The sequence below is a fragment of the Larimichthys crocea genome, chromosome XVIII, assembly GCF_000972845.2.
Source record: "Larimichthys crocea isolate SSNF chromosome XVIII, L_crocea_2.0, whole genome shotgun sequence".
In the NCBI taxonomy this organism is placed as follows: Eukaryota; Metazoa; Chordata; class Actinopteri; family Sciaenidae; genus Larimichthys; species Larimichthys crocea.
This window is the reverse complement of record NC_040028.1, coordinates 16,112,382-16,131,456: the sequence shown is the minus strand read 5'-3', so window position 1 is coordinate 16,131,456 and position 19,075 is coordinate 16,112,382. Positions and strand designations below refer to the sequence as shown.

Below are 19,075 nucleotides of genomic sequence, written 5' to 3'. Positions count from 1 at the left end.
CCTTTTATTCCTATTATCTGATGAGGCCTTTACAATGCATCCGTACTGTGTCCAGCCTAAGACACGCAATTTTTTTTCTCTTTCAACTGCACAAAATGTGGAAAGCTACTCATTAACAGTCCCATTGCCAGCGCCAGTGATACTGACACATGAAAAGATTTTCGAATGTCTTCCCCTATTAACGAATGTCTTCACCTATTTAGTGTCAGCTTGCTCAAGGGTTAAGTACCCGTCTTTAGGAGCTTTCCGTGCTCCTGTGTGAACCTGTAGAGCCGATGAGAAGCAGAGTGTATGTCAGTGAGGTATGTGTGTGTACACACCCTGATGAAGGGGAGTGTACGTGTAGACAGAAACACCTTCAACCTCCTGTCTCCTGTCTGTTTTACCTCAGGGGAAGTACCAGCTGCCTAACAGTCACACTCTGTATTAGCCTAGTATTTATTCACCAAGGGAGAGACACATACCACCGCAGCCATGGGGAAGCAGGTAAGATCTGATAACCTTTACAGGCATCAGGTTATGGGTTTAATTGGCGGTAGGTTTTAAAGTTGTTTCAGAGTAGCATTGTTAATGGCAGGATTGAGCTATATGTTGAGTCAGAGCCTAAATCCTCATGCATAGCAGCTCCCGTTAAGGTCTACCTGAGTTACTGCATATTTGAATAATTGTATCGTGTCACACATCAATCACTGAATCTCTATCTATAAAACTCGGGGTGCTGCTTTCCCTCTACATGTGAATCAACATACTGCAGCCTGCACAGTTTAGAGACACACATGCACGGATGCCCAGAAGTGAACAACAGGTTTGTATGAGAAGAAGAAGAAGAAGAAGCACTGCACTAGATGTGTAACACGTGTGTTTCTCAATAAGAATTTTAATTTAGAGGGGAACCGGATATGCTCTCTCAACAACAGGTTTCATCCTGTTTGCACATGCATCACATCTGCTGTAAGTGGAACACACACCGATATCAGCTTCCTTATAAAACAGCTGCTGGCAAATTAGTGAACTGGCAAAAATGAAACATTTCCTGTGCGGAAAAACATACACGAGTTATCCAAGATTTTGTGTATTTGTACAACGAGGCTTGTGATTTTCAATGAGCACGAGTGGCCCTTTTCTCCCTTCTAACTTTTGTTTTGGTGAGAGTCAAAGCGATGCCGTGTTGTTCTAAGAGAGAACAGAATGCGTATTTGTGCCAGATAACTGCGGATGGGGAACTCTGGCGAATTCATTTTGGTTTTCAGTACTTTCCTTTATGCAGGCATCTGGTTCTGCTATTGCCACGAGACGCCCTCTTCCTCCCAAGTTTTAAGAGACTGAAAGTAAAGTTTTCTTATTCGTATTAATCTTTTGTGCCTTTGGTATTGAGTTCTATTCACTCCGCCACCTCCTTTCATGTTATAAAGTGGACAGGGAAGGCAGTTCATTTGCATGACTGCACTGTTATGTTCCTTGAGTGCTTTGACTGTGTGGTGATTTTTCAATCTGTTTTGAAAATCTCTCTCTTCCTCTCATCACAAAGTCGTGTTTCGCCGATTTTCATTCCAAATCATAAACAAAACTGTCTCCATCAGCAGCTGTGAGCTCTCTGGGGCTGCTTGTTGTGACAGGGCGAGAGCCGACGCTGGTTCAGTAACTGTGGATGGAAATGGGGTGCTGTGTGTGTGTGTGTGTGTGTGTGTGTCGACTCCACACCGTGCAGCTGAAGAGAATATTCTTTTATCAGTGTTACCGCTGCTGGGGGAGAAAAAAAAAAGCAAATGTTTAACCCATTTTAAACTCTAGAGAATGTGTTTTATGGAGCCAAGAATGAGGAATGTGTCCTACGCTGTCTTGGAGGAATGCTTTGTTGACATGTAGATGAAGTGAGGATATTTTGTAGGCCCATACCGAGCCAAGGTTCACAGCAAAAGCAGAAAACGGATCAGTTTGACTGCTCCTTACCCTTTTTAGAGCATCTGGAACACAGCAGACACAGGCCTCTTGAATTGATGTTCTTCTACACACTGCTGTGGTTATCGGCGATAGGCGCTAACTGTAAGAGTGACAGCACTGTCAAAGGTGTCTTATCCTCAGCAGATAGTTTCGAAAAACATCCCTCAGCCTGAATGCAGATGACCCAGATCCTAACAGCTGGGCTTCTGCCTTTGGCTTTGACTTTGTCTCCTTGGACACATGAAGACGGTACACCACAACAGATGTTCAAACCTCCTCCAGCATTTCTTAGTGTGGGCGGTCTTAGTGCAGTGATTCGGTTTTCTCTGACTGCAATACGTAGGAACAGTACAGGTGCTGAAGTAAAACTTTATGCATTTAAGAGTTGTCTTTAAATGCCACTTGTAAAAAGACTACATACTGGCTTTTAGGTGGAGTTGGCAGACAGGAAAGCTTGAGAGTTTCACCAGCCTCGTCTCTGATAAGAGATAAGTTCAGTGTTGCTGAAGATTCTTGATAAAGACGTGACACCAGTTTTATACAGTAGATCTCCTCAGAAGCTGGAAGCAATTACAGACTTCTCCGAGCAGCGAAGAATGTGGCAGGCGTTCACCGCACCCTTTCTGAAGGATGCTTTTTTTTTTTTTTTTTCTCAGGAAAAAATAAAAGCCAAGATTTTCAGTTTTCAGGCCATGAGGCTGTGGTGTGGACTGAACACAACACATGACCTTACTTTCCCCAAAAACTCCTTCACTGTTTCGTTTCAGCGAGAAAATGCCAGACAGCACAGTATTTCATTGTGTTGTTTTCGACCGCAGAGTATGGTTTTCATGGGGAGTGATGTTTGAATGTTTCCTTTGGCCTTGATATCGTTGACCTACGTTGTCTTTAAGGCATTTTTACATCCCTGAAGTCTCATTTTTCGAGTCTTTTATGTTAAACTCAATCACACCCGTTAAAACTTACAGAATTTATTGGTCTTCTACATCATATTAGAGATGAAAACTAGGCTGACTATTGGTTCTGTTGTTGGCACAGCATTAACGCAGCACCAATATAGCTAAAACATACTCAGGAAAGGAATCAGTTCCAGGTCAATGCTTGCAACAGTCCTGTATGTTGTGCCAGCTAATCATAAAGCACATGAAATGCACATCGACACTGGCTAATGTGACGAGCGTGCACAGCAGCAGATATTTTACAGTCTCTACCCAGCAGGCCTCCTGATAAATAGCTCAAACCGTTAAGCCGAATTCTACCTTTAATTGCACCAAAATATCACGTCTGTTCCAAGTCAAAGATAAATTGGCGCCTGTGTTAATTGGCTTGGTGCTCATTTAATTGGTTGATGTTTGGATTGGTTTTGTGTTGCTTAGTTATGGGCAGTATGCCTTGGGGATGAAAGCAATTAAAATCCTGAACCTTTGCCACGATGAGGACACAGTACGCTTTCATCTTATTGTTTATTGGCAAAATAAGTAGTGGCTGTTTTGGACTGTCCTATTTAGGAGAACAATCATTGCTGCTTAGATCATTGTTTGCACTCAAAAACACAATCTTGATGCCAGAGCATGTGCTAACTCAATTAGGCATGTGCACTCAGACTCTAATTACACTTGTTTCTGAGGGCCTAATAGCAAACAACATGATATTCGACTCCGTGCTGTCTTATGCGTTCTGTGATCGCACGAGTTTAGTGAATACAGGGGCATGTATAGAGCTGTATATTTGATGCAACCATGCAGCACAGCCCCGGAGACTGATCCCATCTGTTCGGGGCCTGGTCGTTTAGTCAGGAACTCATCAAAATATGGTCCCCAAGGTTCATGCACCCCCTCCTCTTTTGTCTCTCCATTTGCGACATCTTTGTCTTATTGCCGAGAGGGTGTGGAGCCAGGGGCAAGAGCAAGAGCAACCCCACAGAGGAGGAGGAGGGGTGGTTGGGGGTTGATGGGCCAAAGCATTAATGGAGACAGTATCCATGAAATGACCCAGTGGAAGTGACGCTTCCTGGGCATGTTTCACGCTCGCATGAGCATACGGGCTGGGGCAGTGGCAGGGTGGGGTGCTCTTGCAATGAGGGAGGGAGTGTGTGAAGAGTCTAGCCTGGATGCTACTGTATGTTTTGTTTAGTCTCTCATCCATGTGCCACTAAAGTCGTCACTGGGAGATGCATCTTCTTCTTGCTGTGTTCACCCAGGATCACCCAAGAGGACAATCTAGCATGTAAGTCAGGCTTACTGCCTTTTTTGTTCTGGCTGCTGGATCTAATAGAAAAGTTGTGATGTGTTATTTTAGTGAGCAATCCAGGTGAAGTTGACCATGAGGGGCGACGTGACTCTTTCTTCTCGACATACTGTAGGTTTGGACAGCTTACATTGTGTAGATTTCAGCCGTTCTTTGTTCACTGCAAAATGAGTTTGCACTTGCCAGTGGCTGGGCACCAAGGTGAAGCATAACCTTGATGATGTAGCTTGTACAAATTTCTGCTGCTAGCCTGGTTTGGTCCCCGAGAGGAATCCTGTTTCTTTTTTACCCATCAAAAGTTTGTATAACCTCAGATTTCACAGCCTATTTTGTTCCAACTTGTTATCTACTCCTTCAGGAGGAGCTTTTCTGGCCCTTTTCAGTTCTTTTTCCCAATTAATACACTCTAATGTGCCAACTGCCACCGAGAGGACCGCCTCAGGCAGCAAATGGCCTTATTTAGCGGGGATGAATATTCATTTGTTTTGAATAATTATTTCTACAGTGCTGTTACTTATTGATAAGAGAATATATGTATAGTATAATGCAACATAATTTCTGGAAGTAATTTTACAAGGATTACACCAAGAACATCAACATCATGATTGCCACTTATACAAAAAACATAAACAAGAAATTATTGTCGGCATCCGAACCTCTGGACTAGATTAGGTTGTGCCTTTAAGTCGTATTTTATCAAATGGCTGTGATGGAACAGTCAAGATATTTGGTTTTAAACAATATCATCGCATTTGTTATGATTTGCGCAAGTTAAATTGCTACCGAGGCCCGGGAATACACAAACACACATGGTTTTCTTCGTATATTTTCAGCACTGGAAGCCACATAAACTTCATGTGTGAGCTTGGATCAAGGATCAGGTTGGATTTCCAGTGGGTGAGGTGGGAACGGTCGCTTCAAACCGCAGCCTGGACAAGCTTTCTGTTTTGTTGGAATGGTTAAAACAGACACAGACTTTTTTATTTTTCCTACTTAATGTTTATTACAGTTCAGAAGCGAGAGGAGTGACTTTGGATCGACCGCGGTTGTGTCCCACCGTTTTCACCTTTAAGAAGCACTGGCCTCAAATGTCAACGTGACTCGACAATCCATGTAAATGTCATGAGTTTTATGGCATTTCATCGCATCCGAGTGGAATGAAGTAGCAAAGTCATTATTTCACAGACAATTTATGGATACACGGCCGTGTGTGGCCTTGGGCAGAGGCAATAACACTGTCTTGTAGATTTTCTTGCCGTTGTAAATTACCGGAAAGGTGGCATACATCTGAGTGGTGATGTGAGAATAATGTAGCTGTGTGTGTGTGTGTGTGTGTGTGTGTGTGTGTGTGTGTGTTTTACCCAGGAAATGGCTGTGTGCTGTGCTGTTTACAAATGCATTAGAGGAATCACGGTGGAAGTCATGCTTAATTTGTCTATTGTCTCTCCTTGCTTGTCAGCCTGAGACTTTAGTCTGGGAGTCACTGGGAGCAGAGTGACCCATCTCGGGAACTGTTTTTTTTTTTCTGCTAACAGTGTCTTTACACATTTGGTTTCCTTACAAAATGCAGCAGACTTTCAGATTGGCATGGGATGTTGGAAAGAAGCAGAGAGTGACAGACAGCAGTAGGCTTGACTGAGAAACAAACAAGCTGTGAAGAGAGAGCTGAGGGTTTGCCAATGAAAAGATTAGAGTGGCATTTGGCTCAAGCGCCAAGATGCATCGCTGCTCCTGCCACACCGCCATGGCAACGGAAGCTTTATGCCTTCCTCCCCAGTGTCCCCACTGAGTGACCAGACTGTACCAAAGAGTCATGTAAAGATTTTTTTTTTGATTCTTCATGTTGACCTCCAACGTTCAGCTCGTTAGTATACAACATAAATGGCATTTTCATGAATCCAGCCGTGTTAAATACATTTGCTGTGTCAACTCTGATTAGTCACTCATTTCCGCGCCTTTGTTTGCAAATGAGCGCTGCATAAAAAAAGTCGATTATAAATGTGCACCTCAGCTGAGCATCTCCGCAGGCCCATCCATCCCAGTGCTTCCCATTTGTCATGCAGGGCACCTCTGTTCCCTGGTGACCAATCAGGAGCTCCGTCTTGGCAACTAAAAAAGCGCACCCCCCCTCTACCACCACCACCACCACCTCCCCTCCACCACCTCATCATCAGTTGTGATTGACAGCCTCCCACAGGAAGGAGGGGTGTTATTTACCTCCTTATGTTCTCATGGGAGTAAGTTAATGATCCCAGCCAACAAAATAATACAAAGACGGAAAAGCCTGAGAAGTCGACGCCTGGTTGAACCATTTGGAGCAGTTTTTCAGCTTCTTTTTTAGAGAGGATTAGAGTAGAAGAGGCTGTGTGAGGAGAATTTCAGAGATAGCAGTTAGACAGACGAAACAGGAGAGCCCAGAGAGAAAGTAGGAGCTAAAAGGAAGCTTCTGAGGAAAGCCGGTGTTTTCTGAAATATCGCTTCTTGGGCTTTATTTCTGTATTCATCTGTCACCCGGACTATGGACTGTCTGGTTGATTGAGTAGCAGACTGAGAGGTAAGGGATCATCTGAATTTCCAGTGGGTGACACTTTAAAAGTCCCCTTAAAGTCTTTTAGAGAAAGTTTTGCTGTTAAAATAAAAAACACTTTGCAATCTTTACCTTGCTTTTTCAATATTTCTATATATGTTATGAAATTGTTTTTGGATAAACAAAATATCAGTGGTTGATTTTGCAGCTATTGTGTTTTTCTTTTCATGTTTAAATGATTTTTTTTTTTAGGCTTCCTAAATTAGGTACACCACTGTGTTTGCATTGTAATTACCAATATGTTAGTGTGTGTGTTACTTGAGTCATTATCTGCCTTCAAATCTAAGTTGTTTTCATTGCACTGCTTTTTAATATTTCATCGAACCCCGCAGGCTAAACTGAAACACAAGAGGTCCTGGCAGGAGTTTCTGGTTTGCTACTAATCCAAATCAATCTATCCATGCCTGATGTGCTGGGGTCTTACCACATAACATAAACATTTGTTTTAAACAGAGATACTGCATTAAAAGCACTGAGTTGATGTCGCTGACAGGGTCAGTTAAGGTAAAGGCCCCCCTAACTAAATACCTCAAACCTCATAGTTAAACAGTAAAAACAGTGGGCTCGAATCCAGAGCTGAGAAACTGATCAAACTTTATGGATCGGCATCGATGTTTGGATGCCAGTCGTGTCAGCCAGTACATGTTTGTGTTGGGAACATTTTCCACGTTGCCAAAGAGCGGTGCCAACTATCTGAGACAACTTTCAGCACTACCTAAGTCAACTGTCGCAACCACAATACATTCCTGTGTGTTTCCATTTCAGTGTATCCACATGGAAAAAACAAAAGGGTGTATTGGGCTCTGAGAAATAAGGTCGCTACATGTAAGTTGCCAACTAAAAGTTAGTTTGATCACCATCTGCGCTGTAAAGAACATGTCAGCTGCCAGCAAAGGATGCAAAAACAATGGATTGTTTATGTGTCTTTGCTCATCCATGTGATCATCCGCATCAGCCCATTGACTCGGACACACACAGAGCGAAGCTGCTCTTTCTGTAGAGTATACTCAATATCGATTACTGTGTTTGCTTCTGCACTATTTCATTTGCATGTATTGAATCTAGCCTTAAGCGTGAATCTCATTGCCAGCTGCAGCAATCCCTGACTGTGCTTGTTGAGGACAAATCTAACAGCAGTTCATATTCTGCCTGAATATGCTTGATATTATTTGCAAATGTCACGGTTGAAATCGTGCACAACAAATCAAGAAAGAATGTGTTATTAATGAAGTGAATGTCTCTTTTGTGGCACGCTGATCAGATCTCTGGATGATGTTTCTCTGAGGACAACAAAACAAAGCTTTGTTGGGAGTTATGGCAACGCTCCATACTCTGATAGCCCAGAGTGACAGACCAAACCGGCTTAAGTCCTGCCCCTTCTATGTGATTGGCCAGTGTAACAATTTGCAGCCCACTGTGTCTAGATGGGATAGGTACAGTCCTCAGTGAGAAGAGAGAAAAAGGGTGGAAAGTTGCGATCCTCCTGCTGGTTTTCAGTAGGTTTTTAGAGAACAGGGTTAGAGGGTCAGACACTCACAAGAAGTGGGAGAGACAAGTTACTCCACTCAAACTTTTTAGTCCACTGCTCTGGATCCGCCTGGCAGAGCCCAACCTATCCACACTGACTGTCTTCAAAGGTGGCTTTTTCCTCTCTTGCCTGTTTATGGATGTAATCATGTGGCGGGTAAGTCAGAAGGTCATCTTTAACTATAAGTCTGTATTTTTATGTGACTGAGCCTCTGTGTTTTGCTACCAAAACACTGAGTCATCATATGTTTCCAAGCCTCCAGGGCTGGGCTTTGTGCAAGTGCTGAGGTTGTTTGGCCTTGTTGTGCTCACAGATTCCTTCATGTTCTCAGCTGTGGATAATACTTAAAGAGATAAGATGACTAAGTGAGAAGGCCGAAGGGGGGATTTTGTGATTAAAATGCCTTTAAAGAGAGAGCAGACCAAAGTAGGTGTTCATTGTCAGTGTCTGCTCTGTAGAAGTTCTTTAAAATATATGAATGTGCACTCTCTCCATCTGAAAGAATATGATATCACTTGAATGAGATCACTGGAGTCTACCTTGCAACATTATTTCTGAGGATACAATTACAGTTCCTGTTCTTTTCCTTCTCTCTAAGTATCACCTTTTCTTAGTCATCATAAAAGTTTTTTTACTGAGGGGGATAAAAAGACCTCAGACTTTCATCCATTATCTGGTAGCCTCACGACCTACAAAATACCATTTGCTCCACTGATAAGATAAAGAGATACAGACTTTTCTCCCTTGCCAATACATGTGGACACAGTTAGAGATAGGCCCACATGCATAACACACACACACACACACATAGGAGTCATTTTACATGAGGCTAATGGAGAGTAAAACTAGGACATTGCAGTTGGGTCTGTGGTCTCCCTTATTAATTAGTAACCAAGCTTGTTCCTGTGAGGAGGAATGTTAGACATCTTCCCACCAGAGCGAGCCGCCTTTGATCACCAGTGTGACAAACAGATATCGAGCTGTCACCACGGCAACACATGTGGAGGTCTTTATGAAGTAATGTTGCATCTGTTGTCAGCAAAGGGGAGGGCGGATTGGTGCATGTTAATAGTTATGATGATGATGATTGTTTTTGTTGCTGCAATTAGTATAAAAAAAACCCAGCATAGTTAGACTAAATTAAGTTTGCAGTATCATTTGAATTATAGTTATTTTTTGGTGACATTTTTTTAAATGAATAGACTCTGAGTAGATTCTGAGTAGTCTTCTGTTGCAGTTTGTTAATCAGCCACACGATGTCGCTCTTTGACCGTTTTCATCATCAATAAAATAATAATTAAAAAAACTTTTTATGACGTCTGCAAATTGTTAACAAACACACGAGGTACGACCGACTTATAACTTGTTTCTACACGTTGATATTAACTGACATACTGACTTCTTCCCGGCAGTTCTGAGCTCAGGGAAACATTTCCTCCATGAGCTGCTGCAGACTTGCATGCTTGGAAACATTTCCTCCATGAGCTGCTGCAGACTTGCATGCTTGGAAAACCATTGAAGTTCCTGTGGTTGGTGGGAAAGGATACAGTTTTTTTTTTTTTATTATTGTTGTTATTATTTTTTTTTATGATGATGTCACCTGCCAAGCCATGAGGAAATCTGACTTTTGGTGCAACTTGTGATGCTACAGCACAAACAGTAAGAAGTAACAGAGAAATCTAGAAAGATTTGGCTGAACTGTTAGACCTCTGGTTCCACTTTTGAGTGTGTAAGAACACCATTAGCTCCAAACATTATGTACATTATTGATTTTTTGGTGCCATTTCCTCATCTGGGGCTCCATTATAAAACATCCTGTTTATCTTAATGGAGCCATCTTTTACTTTCAGAGCCATTTTGTGTCCGTGGACATCAGATTGCCAGATGAGTGCACAGCAAGAAAAGAAAAACTCCCAACTTTTCATAGTAATCCAGTTTGACAGATGAGTTCTTAATTCGGTAGCCTCACTGTTTAGATTTGTAATTAAATTGCCCTCCACACTCATTTAAATAACAGTAAGAATGGATGTTGCCGGGTCCAGGCTTCATGCAGCTAATCTCAGTAATGTGTGCAGCTGCAGATCAGGTAGATTTGTCAGTCTAATCAGCTGGCTTGTGCTGCTACAGCTGTAAATCACATTAGGCTTGAGTGGGCCGCTGCTGCTGCTGCTGCTGCTGCTGCTGCTGAGCTGGCTGGCTGCTTTAGGGAGCAAGCAACAGGCCACACATTGGTCACAGCTACGCTGTGAAGACAGGATTACAGATAAATATGTTAGGTGTCTGCCCCAGGAAAGAAGACAAAGAGTAATCATACTCTTTCAGTGGCTGAATACATGGTTAAGAGCCATCATTAAAGGTGATAAAAGAGCATAACCGACAGGATTAGAAAGTGCTTGAGCAGGTAATTGTCTTCCTATCTGAGACATTGTAATTGTTTCATCCCTAAATGACCCATTACTTCCTAATCAAATAAACCACAAATGTGCAGTTGGCACTGAAGTGTCACACCTGTCATGTCAGCAGAACCTGTGCTGGCATGTGTGCTATTTTTTATAGGACATAATTCTGAAAAAGATGTTTGACGTTATTTAGATCTGTTTATTATGTTCTGTTGTGTTTATGTATACAATTTCCAGTGAGGTTTCGGTGCGCTGACGTCTTTTTGGACCAATAAGGTTAATTGTTAAAGTCTGTGTAAAGGCAAAATACATTAAATATGTTGGAATGAGTTAGAGGTTAAAACAGTTTTTCAGTCCAGGATTTTGTGGGCGGTCCTTAAAGGGTGGCTCGATGACACGCTGAGGCCACCCTGAGCTGCACCCCTAGCAGAGAGATAGAGATTAATTAATCTCGTTCAGAGTGTTTCAGAGTTAGTCGTGTCATTTTCTGAACTCATCTGACACGTTTCAGTCGCTTCAAAATGGCTGCTTGACTGCTCCTATGAGTGGGGGCGTGGCTTCAGCGCCTTCAGAGGACACGCCCCCACAGTCCTGGAGCTGAGAATGAATTTTTACCCGATTTTGACACCTAATTTCATAAAGTTGTCGATATTTTGAATCATTCAAATTTGGCTGGGTGGTTAATAACACTTTCTTCTTTGGTCTGACAAACTCAGAACTCATATTTATTCTGACTTTACACTGACTTTAAACCCTAAAATATCCTGCCACATCAACATGTTTGAGATATCACTGCAAAAAATGTGTGTTTGTTAATATCGGTAGTGTCATCAGCACTGAAAAATCCAAAAAATATTCAGCACTGAGCACTGCGAATCATAACTCTGCTGCACTCTGAAAGGAGGAAAATTACGCAGATTTTTCTTCAAACTGTTTGCTCATAACAAGCATGACTGTTAGAGTAATATATAGATGTAATATTGGTTTTGGTTTGACTAGATTTTTCAATGTGATTCTGTTTATTATATGCTGAGATGTAGTTTTTGTGGTTTTCTCGTCCTAAAGGCTGCATTACAATTAAGTGAATTGGAATATGAATCTTGTTGGTCATCAGATCTAATGCTTTTGACTAAAACATGGATTTGTACTCTTTTTATGCGGAAATACTCATACTGAAACGGCACATTGACACATTGTCTATGAGTATTGGTATCAGACTTGCATGTAAAGTGTTGTATCAGCATAGACGTGTATCACTCAGCAGCAGACGAAAGGAAGAATAAGCAGACTCAAATCAAAAACAAACCCTGGTTTTTATTATTATCTTACTTTTCTTCTGGTTCTCTTCAGTTGTGTTTGCTCTATGATACCAGTTGGGGAATGCCATGGGAAACCTGGGGAATGCCAGTCACATTCCCACGTGCATCTCCAAAGCAATGTCGCTCACACCCACCGCTTTGTCTGAACTTTAGCTCGTCTTTAATATTTACAGTGTGTGTGTGTCTGTCTCTCAGACGGGATAGTCACTCTGGGGACTCCGTTGAATGACAGGAGAATTCAAATGGAGCACGGCGGGGGTGTGTCTGGAAATAGAGGCACATGGTAAGCAGATGGTACCTCGGTGATTCCCACATGAGGGCCGACTGGGACATACTTGTATGTGGCAGATGATGTTATGCAGTTTCTGTCTTCATCTGTAGTCTTGTCTGTCAGAGAGGATAGGTATTTTTCAATTTCAGGAAGCTGAATAAGGATTTCAGAGCTTATATGTGGGTTTTTCTGAATTGTGTATTCCACATCACAAGCCTCCGGAGACACCGGCTGTGATGTAATTCACCTTTTTCCACCTTGTTTTTGTGGATGCTGAGGGAATTGCAGACCTCTGTCCCACCTCCCTGCTGCCTCTCAGGTGGCCTTCTCTGTGTTTGTGTCTTCAGCTTATTCTCTCTGAATCCCTGGTGGCATTAGCCAAGAAAAGTTCCAAACCTCAGCATTGTGCTGCTAGAAAACAGAGGGACGGTCACACAAGGAAACCTGAAACTGATCCTGATGCTTTGAATTTCTGAATGGGCATGGCTGAGAGGACACTAACCTGCCTGTGAGGACATGGACTGGGGCTGTGCACAATCCTGTGCCACTGCTTATTTGCTCTCTCTCTCTCTCTCTCTCTTTCTCTCTCTCTCTCTCTCTCTCTCTGTTGTCTGCTCTCTCTCTCTCTTCTTCCAGTGCTGGCCAGCGCTCCAGCTGTAGGTGGAGCTGGCTTTCCTGGAATTGTCGGGCAACTTTTCCTGTTGTGCTTGCTACCTCTTGCTCAATCTTTTGCCTAATGACAGCTCTTGCTGCAGGATTACTTGAGGGGGCTGCGAAGAAGAATTGTGCCATCTCTACGGCATGCTGGTGCATTTGTTGTCATAAATATGTTTTCATGATTTAGGTCAGAAGTTTTCCCTTCAAGCAGAAATGTCTCGGCAGTGCAAAGTGGGGCGAAATCCATCGGTGGGTAAAGTAAACTGTGTATGAATGGGAGAGCTTTCAGGAGTGCGTAATGTACTTGGGGCTGTAATGCAGTTTGCAGTGGCTCTTTGCCACAGTGTTGGTTTACAAGCTTTCTGTGGTATTTTATACCATAGGCGATGACATCAGAGGATTAGCGTCTTTTCATTGTGTTTGTCATACAAAGCTCTTTATTCATTTAGTATTTAGGACAGTCTGGACAATGTAACGATCAACCTGTTTGAGACCTGTGGGAGTACAGGAACCTTTGTGTCGTAGCTGAAAACTTTGCTGAAAAATGATGAGACGTCATCTCGTGTGTTAAAGTTTAAAAAAAAAAGCCAAACAAATGGATCGAATGCCGGACAAGTAATTAACAGTTTAAAATCCACGGTTACTCTGTAGAGATTAGTTTGGCTTCATGCCACTTTTACATGCATGAATTATTCGTTGCAAACATGCGGTTAGTTTAGAAGTGAAACTGAAATAAAGTGTGCGAGGGGAAGTATCTGAAACTTTAAAGAGAATATGGAAATGATTGATAAAATATTAACTCCAGAACAATGGCTGTGCCAAAAAGGGTGATGTTTACCGTGTTTTGTCGAACACATTGAGAGGGTTTGCACGGTTAGGAGGTTGTCTTTGATCGTCTGTAATAACTTTTAGACACCTGCATTCGCCCGCTTTGTCTGTAAAGAACAAAATAGCGACGAAACAAAGGCCCACAGATGCATCACAGTTGTCACCGGAGACAAGTGCAACAATCGCCTCTTGTCTTGTACAGTGGCAGTGGGATAGCTGAATGTCTGTGAAGATTTGAATAGAATGGGAAGAACAAACCCAGGTCTGTGGCTCAGAGGTAATTGCTGTATCCTCACAACTTCAAAAGGCTACTTGTGCCCGACTGTCCTGATAATGAGCTTTTGCCTTCTTCACACATAATGAGTGGAGGTAGAGAGTTCACACAGAGAGAGACGCTGTGAGCACAGTGTGTCCACTCGCAGCTGGGGTGTCTGACTGGCCGGGAACAAAGGCTTAGTGTCTGTGATAGTGTGGAGCCCCAGCCATCAGCAAGCAGGCCAATAGACTTCTGCTTGGCTGAGCTGTCAGTCCACACTGGCCTGCTGGCCTACGGACTACAGTATAGAGAGGAACACATGGGGACAGGCTAGACTATTCCTGCGCCAAATTAAAATGAGAAGTTGCTGCATACTTTGAGTCGTAAGTTCAGACAAACGGACCATGCTGAAGTCATGTATGATATTCGGACACGTGATAGTATGTGCGTGAGTCCTGAGTCCTGCTTGCTCGTATTACTGTTTGCAGTTTCATTTCCATATTCAGACATGGAAGATCTGCAGCACGCTGTTTTCTTTACAGTCACATTTTAATACTGCAATGGAAATCAAATGAAATCACAACAGGGATGAATAAGTTTGTTTTTATTATCATAATCACTTGATAACGGACACAGTGTCCCACTTTATTGAAGTGGGACGTGTCTAAACTTGGACATTAAGGCTGCAACAATGATTATTTTCTTTATCTGTGTATCTGCTTATTATTTTAACATTAACAGATTAATCGTTCAGTCTGTTGAATCGTAGAAATTTCATATCAACAGTCCAAAATCCAAAGATATTCAATGTCACATGAGATAAAATAAAGCTGAAAGTCCTCACAGTTAAGTTTGGTGGTATTTCTGCTCAAAAAAATAACTTCCCACAGTTTATCTCTTGGCATAGCAATCACCATTTTCTAATTAATTTCTGTCCCCTCTTTACAGATAGCTGATCAGCTTCCCTGGATTTCGCTGACGTCCCCGTTTTGTTTTGCCTGAAGATGGAAACACTGGAGTCGGAGCTGACCTGCCCAATCTGTCTGGAGCTTTTTGAGGACCCACTGCTCTTGCCCTGTGCTCACAGCCTTTGTTTCAACTGTGCCCATCGTATCCTGGTGTCACACTGCACCCCCAGCGAGCCAATCCAATCCATCAGTGCATTTCAGTGCCCGACCTGTCGGTATGTCATCACCCTCAACCAGAGGGGCCTAGAGGGACTAAAACGCAACGTTACATTACAGAACATCATCGACCGTTACCAGAAGGCTTCCCTGAGCGGACCTAACTCTCCTAACGAGACTCGGCGGGAGCGAGCTGTCCCCGACTGCAAAGCCATGACATCTCCCGGTGACCGGGTGCAGTGTCAGTTCTGCGAGCAGGACCCTCCGCAGGATGCCGTGAAGACCTGCGTCACCTGTGAGGTGTCATACTGCGACGAATGTCTCAAGGCCACACATCCCAACAAGAAGCCTTTTACAGGCCACCGTCTGATCGAGCCCTTGCTGGACTCCCATCTGCGAGGTCTCATGTGTCTGGAGCACGAGGATGAGAAGGTCAACATGTATTGTGTGACAGATGAACAGTTGATCTGTGCATTGTGTAAGCTGGTGGGTCGACACCGGGACCACCAAGTGGCCGCTCTGAGTGACCGATATGATAAACTCAAGGTAAGAAGTGATGTGTAGTTAGAGGAATGTTTGGAGATGTATGACACACTGAAGAAAACCTTCCCTGCTGATGTTAGTCTCACAAAATTCAAAGCATTTGTTCAAACCTCTTTTCAGGTTGCACTCTATGTACACAACCTATTAATACATTTCTTTATTTGAATTTTGTGCGCAGACTCTGAGATAAACCACAGTTCATCAGCAAATTCCAAAAAGTTATATATATATATATTTCAAACCAGCATCTTGTACTGTAACAATAGTGGCTAAAACTAAATCTTATTATTTGCTCCCTCTGTTTTATAATCAACGACTGGCTTTAGACATTATTTTGTAAGGTTGGGTTCTGATTTTGGAGCCAAAATGGCGGCATAGACAGATTTGTAAGGCCCCGACACTAACCAATCTCTTACAAAATGTTTTATCGCTCCTTTTTTTCATTGGAAACGACGACTCTATGAGCAGGAGTTCACTTTTTGTAGTTCAACAATGAGCTAGCTGCACGTGGCACATGTTTTAATACATGCATAACATATCACTGAATCAGATCGTGATAGCTTGTGAAAACATCTGGTTCAGAAATGTATTTTCAGTGGGTCACACCAATCTGTATCAGCTCACAAGCCACATTTCACATCTTCCGCTGCTCACCTCATTATCGGGTCGAAGCTGCAGGTCGTGAAAATTAATTGCGCGAGCCTGATTCATGTTAATGTCGATTGAGTTTAGAAGATATTTCTGGCTTCTCGCCCTGACAACAGGTGACTTAAACTTTACTTTACTTTAAAAAAACTAACTTTAAGACTTGCAGGTGATGAAAGTTCCACTTAATAAGAGTCAATAAAGGATTTGGATTAGATAAAATCAAACACCAACTTTTTTACTTTGTTAAAAATTTATAAAATCCCACCTGTCTTTAAATTATGCAAATAATTGACATTATTTGGTGCAAATAAGTTAATGCTGCAAATGAAATTAAATGTGAAGCTAGTATAATCTTTGAGCAGGTCTACAGCTGCACTATACTGTACAATATAATGTGTATGGACAGTATGAAACAACTAACCCTACAAAATGACTTCCCCACTTAATGAATTTTAAATATTGTCAACAAATCCCATGAAAAAAAACGTCCGTTCTAACTAGTGTGTGCAGCCAAAGCCTGATATATCTTATTCCTCCGTGCCATAGACCTTCATTGTTGTCCAAAATAAAACACATCATGGAGCCACACAATGGCATTGGGTGACATGCTCCCTCATCGTGCTGAACACGGGCACTTTTGTTTATTCTGAGTCAATCCCACATAAACATCACTCTTGTCGTAAACACTTGCTAAGCGCATCGGCTCTGCGGCCGAAAATAGTCCCAGACAAAGACGCTGTTTACTTCTGTTTGAAGTAAAAAAAAATGCAGCGCACAGCTGTTTAAAGACTTTAAAAAAAAAAATGAAGCTATATATTCACGACTTGTTTTTAAAGATTTACATCTTCAAGTCCTTTCATGGGATTAATTTACAGTGAAAAAATATTAAATATTGCCGGCCTTTGAGATCAAATTAACTCCTAAGCCTTAGATAAATAGTTTAAATGAAGTGAGGAGAAAGCTCTCTCTCTCTCTCTCTCTCTCTCTCTCTCTCTTTCTCTCTGACACCCAATGCATGAGACTGCTTTCACAGTTTGAGGTTAAGTGGAACCGCTCACTTTCAGCAGATGGGCCGATATCAATAAGGCATGAGAAAGGGGCTGTTAGCTGGAGAATATAAAAAGGTGTCTCTGTGTTCCTTCCATTATAGACGCGAACCAGATTCTATCTTAAGAGATTTTGACCGGTCACACTGTCGGGCCTCTAACGTGTCTCAAGCAACCACATGGGCTCATTTGAAAACCACATAACACGTAATTATGAAGCCTTTGACATGAAAATAGCAATTTTAGCGCTGGGATGAAATTGAAGCGAGGGAAATCCTCTTAAATCTTTAAAGTGCGTTACTATTTTAGTTTCGTATTTAGAACAATTGTTTCGAGCTTTCCAGTCCATCCTGAAGCGTATCCTGAGAATAGCATGGCACCCACTGCATGAAATAAAAATGAGGGTCTGCTTTTGTTTTCACAAACACTCACAGTGTCCATGCATGACTCACAAAAGCAGTGGGAGGAGGTGGTGGTGGTGGTGGGGGTGGTGGTGGTGGTGGGGGGGGGGGGATTCACAGTATCTCAAGTAACACCCGAAACTCTTTTGTGTTGCCCCGATCCTCTCTTTTTACAATCACAATGCTTAGTCATCGTGGACCGTGGGATGTTGCAAAGCAAACAATTCGTTTTTTTTTGCAACATTTTGCATTGCAAGGATAGCTCAGAGGACCAGTCTTAACCTGTCTCCTTTGTTTGATCATGCTGTCGTTGTGCAGAAATCTCCCGGCCGCTTTCTCTGTCTGGGGCGTGATCGTTCATACCAGGAGGCAGACCAGGTGATCAGCATCATTTCTTTGATTCCACATTCAGGGAGAGATTTAGTTGTTGTTGCCTTTTCAAGGGCTTTATCCTTTGAAAAGCAACAGAATTAAAATATATTCTGCACTCATTGCAACAGGTCTGCCACACAGTCATGAGAATCACTGCTTTGGTAGTTAATGTATTGTTATTTCTTCATAGATAATAAAGTTTTAAAGACAGCAGGGGGTTGGACTTGAGATGAGTAGAGTCCTTTATCCTTTATCCTTTCTCTTCTGTATCATATCTTCAATGCTTGATGTCATTTTTTTAAATGGGACACATTCCACCAATTCATGTTTTGATTTATCTTTGCTGACCTCCTCTATTACACGCACTTAGCTGCATTGTTAGAAGGCTCGAGTGACATAGGAAACAGTAATTTCCATCTTAGAGAGATTTTTTTTCTCTCTCTCTCTCTCTCCTGGCACACAGGACAGGACCCAGGTGGCATGCAGCTGAGCTTGTTCATAGTTGCTGATTTTTCCAAACACATGTTTACAGTCACAGTGCCTCCCATTTCTCAGAAATTCCCACACAAAGGGATATTGTGACATTGCAAAGATGTGAGTGCGTGTCGGTGTGTGTGTGTGCAAGAATGGTTAATGCAGTCATTTTTTATGAGTCTGGCATTGTGTGTCATGATCCTGGTCTGGTATTATGTATGCTATTATCTACCCCATCATCTGCCATTTATTTCATTTATTTATTCCTATTTATGGTCAGAGGAGTGGCAGGAGCATATCCCAACACGCAGTCGGGTAAAGGGAGAAGAACATTTTGCCCAGTCGCAGGGCTGATGTGTAAACACACAAAACACTCACAGGCAATTTCAAGTTTAAACTGAATTCGGGTCGGCTGGCTTTGAGCTGTGGGAAGA

At 42.4% G+C, this 19,075-nt stretch overlaps 1 protein-coding gene across 8 annotated transcripts in view; it reads left to right on the top strand.

Moving 5' to 3' along the window:
• Positions 1 to 381: 381 nt before the first annotated feature.
• mid1 (midline 1) overlaps positions 382 to 19,075 on the top strand; it is a 28,220-nt gene continuing 9,526 nt past the window's right edge. For 2 of the 8 annotated variants that reach the window (XM_019263179.2, XM_027291225.1), the window contains exons 1-2: positions 8,215 to 8,459; positions 14,982 to 15,703. In XM_019263179.2, coding sequence (XP_019118724.1) covers positions 15,038 to 15,703 — 666 coding nt within the window. In that variant the 5' untranslated portion in view covers positions 8,215 to 8,459; positions 14,982 to 15,037. Of the gene's footprint in view, positions 487 to 4,145; positions 4,168 to 6,483; positions 6,743 to 8,214; positions 8,460 to 9,882; positions 9,963 to 12,954; positions 13,199 to 14,981; positions 15,704 to 18,113; positions 18,174 to 19,075 lie in introns of those variants that run through there. The other 6 variants (XM_019263176.2, XM_019263178.2, XM_019263177.2 and 3 more) reach the window with 6 other exon arrangements.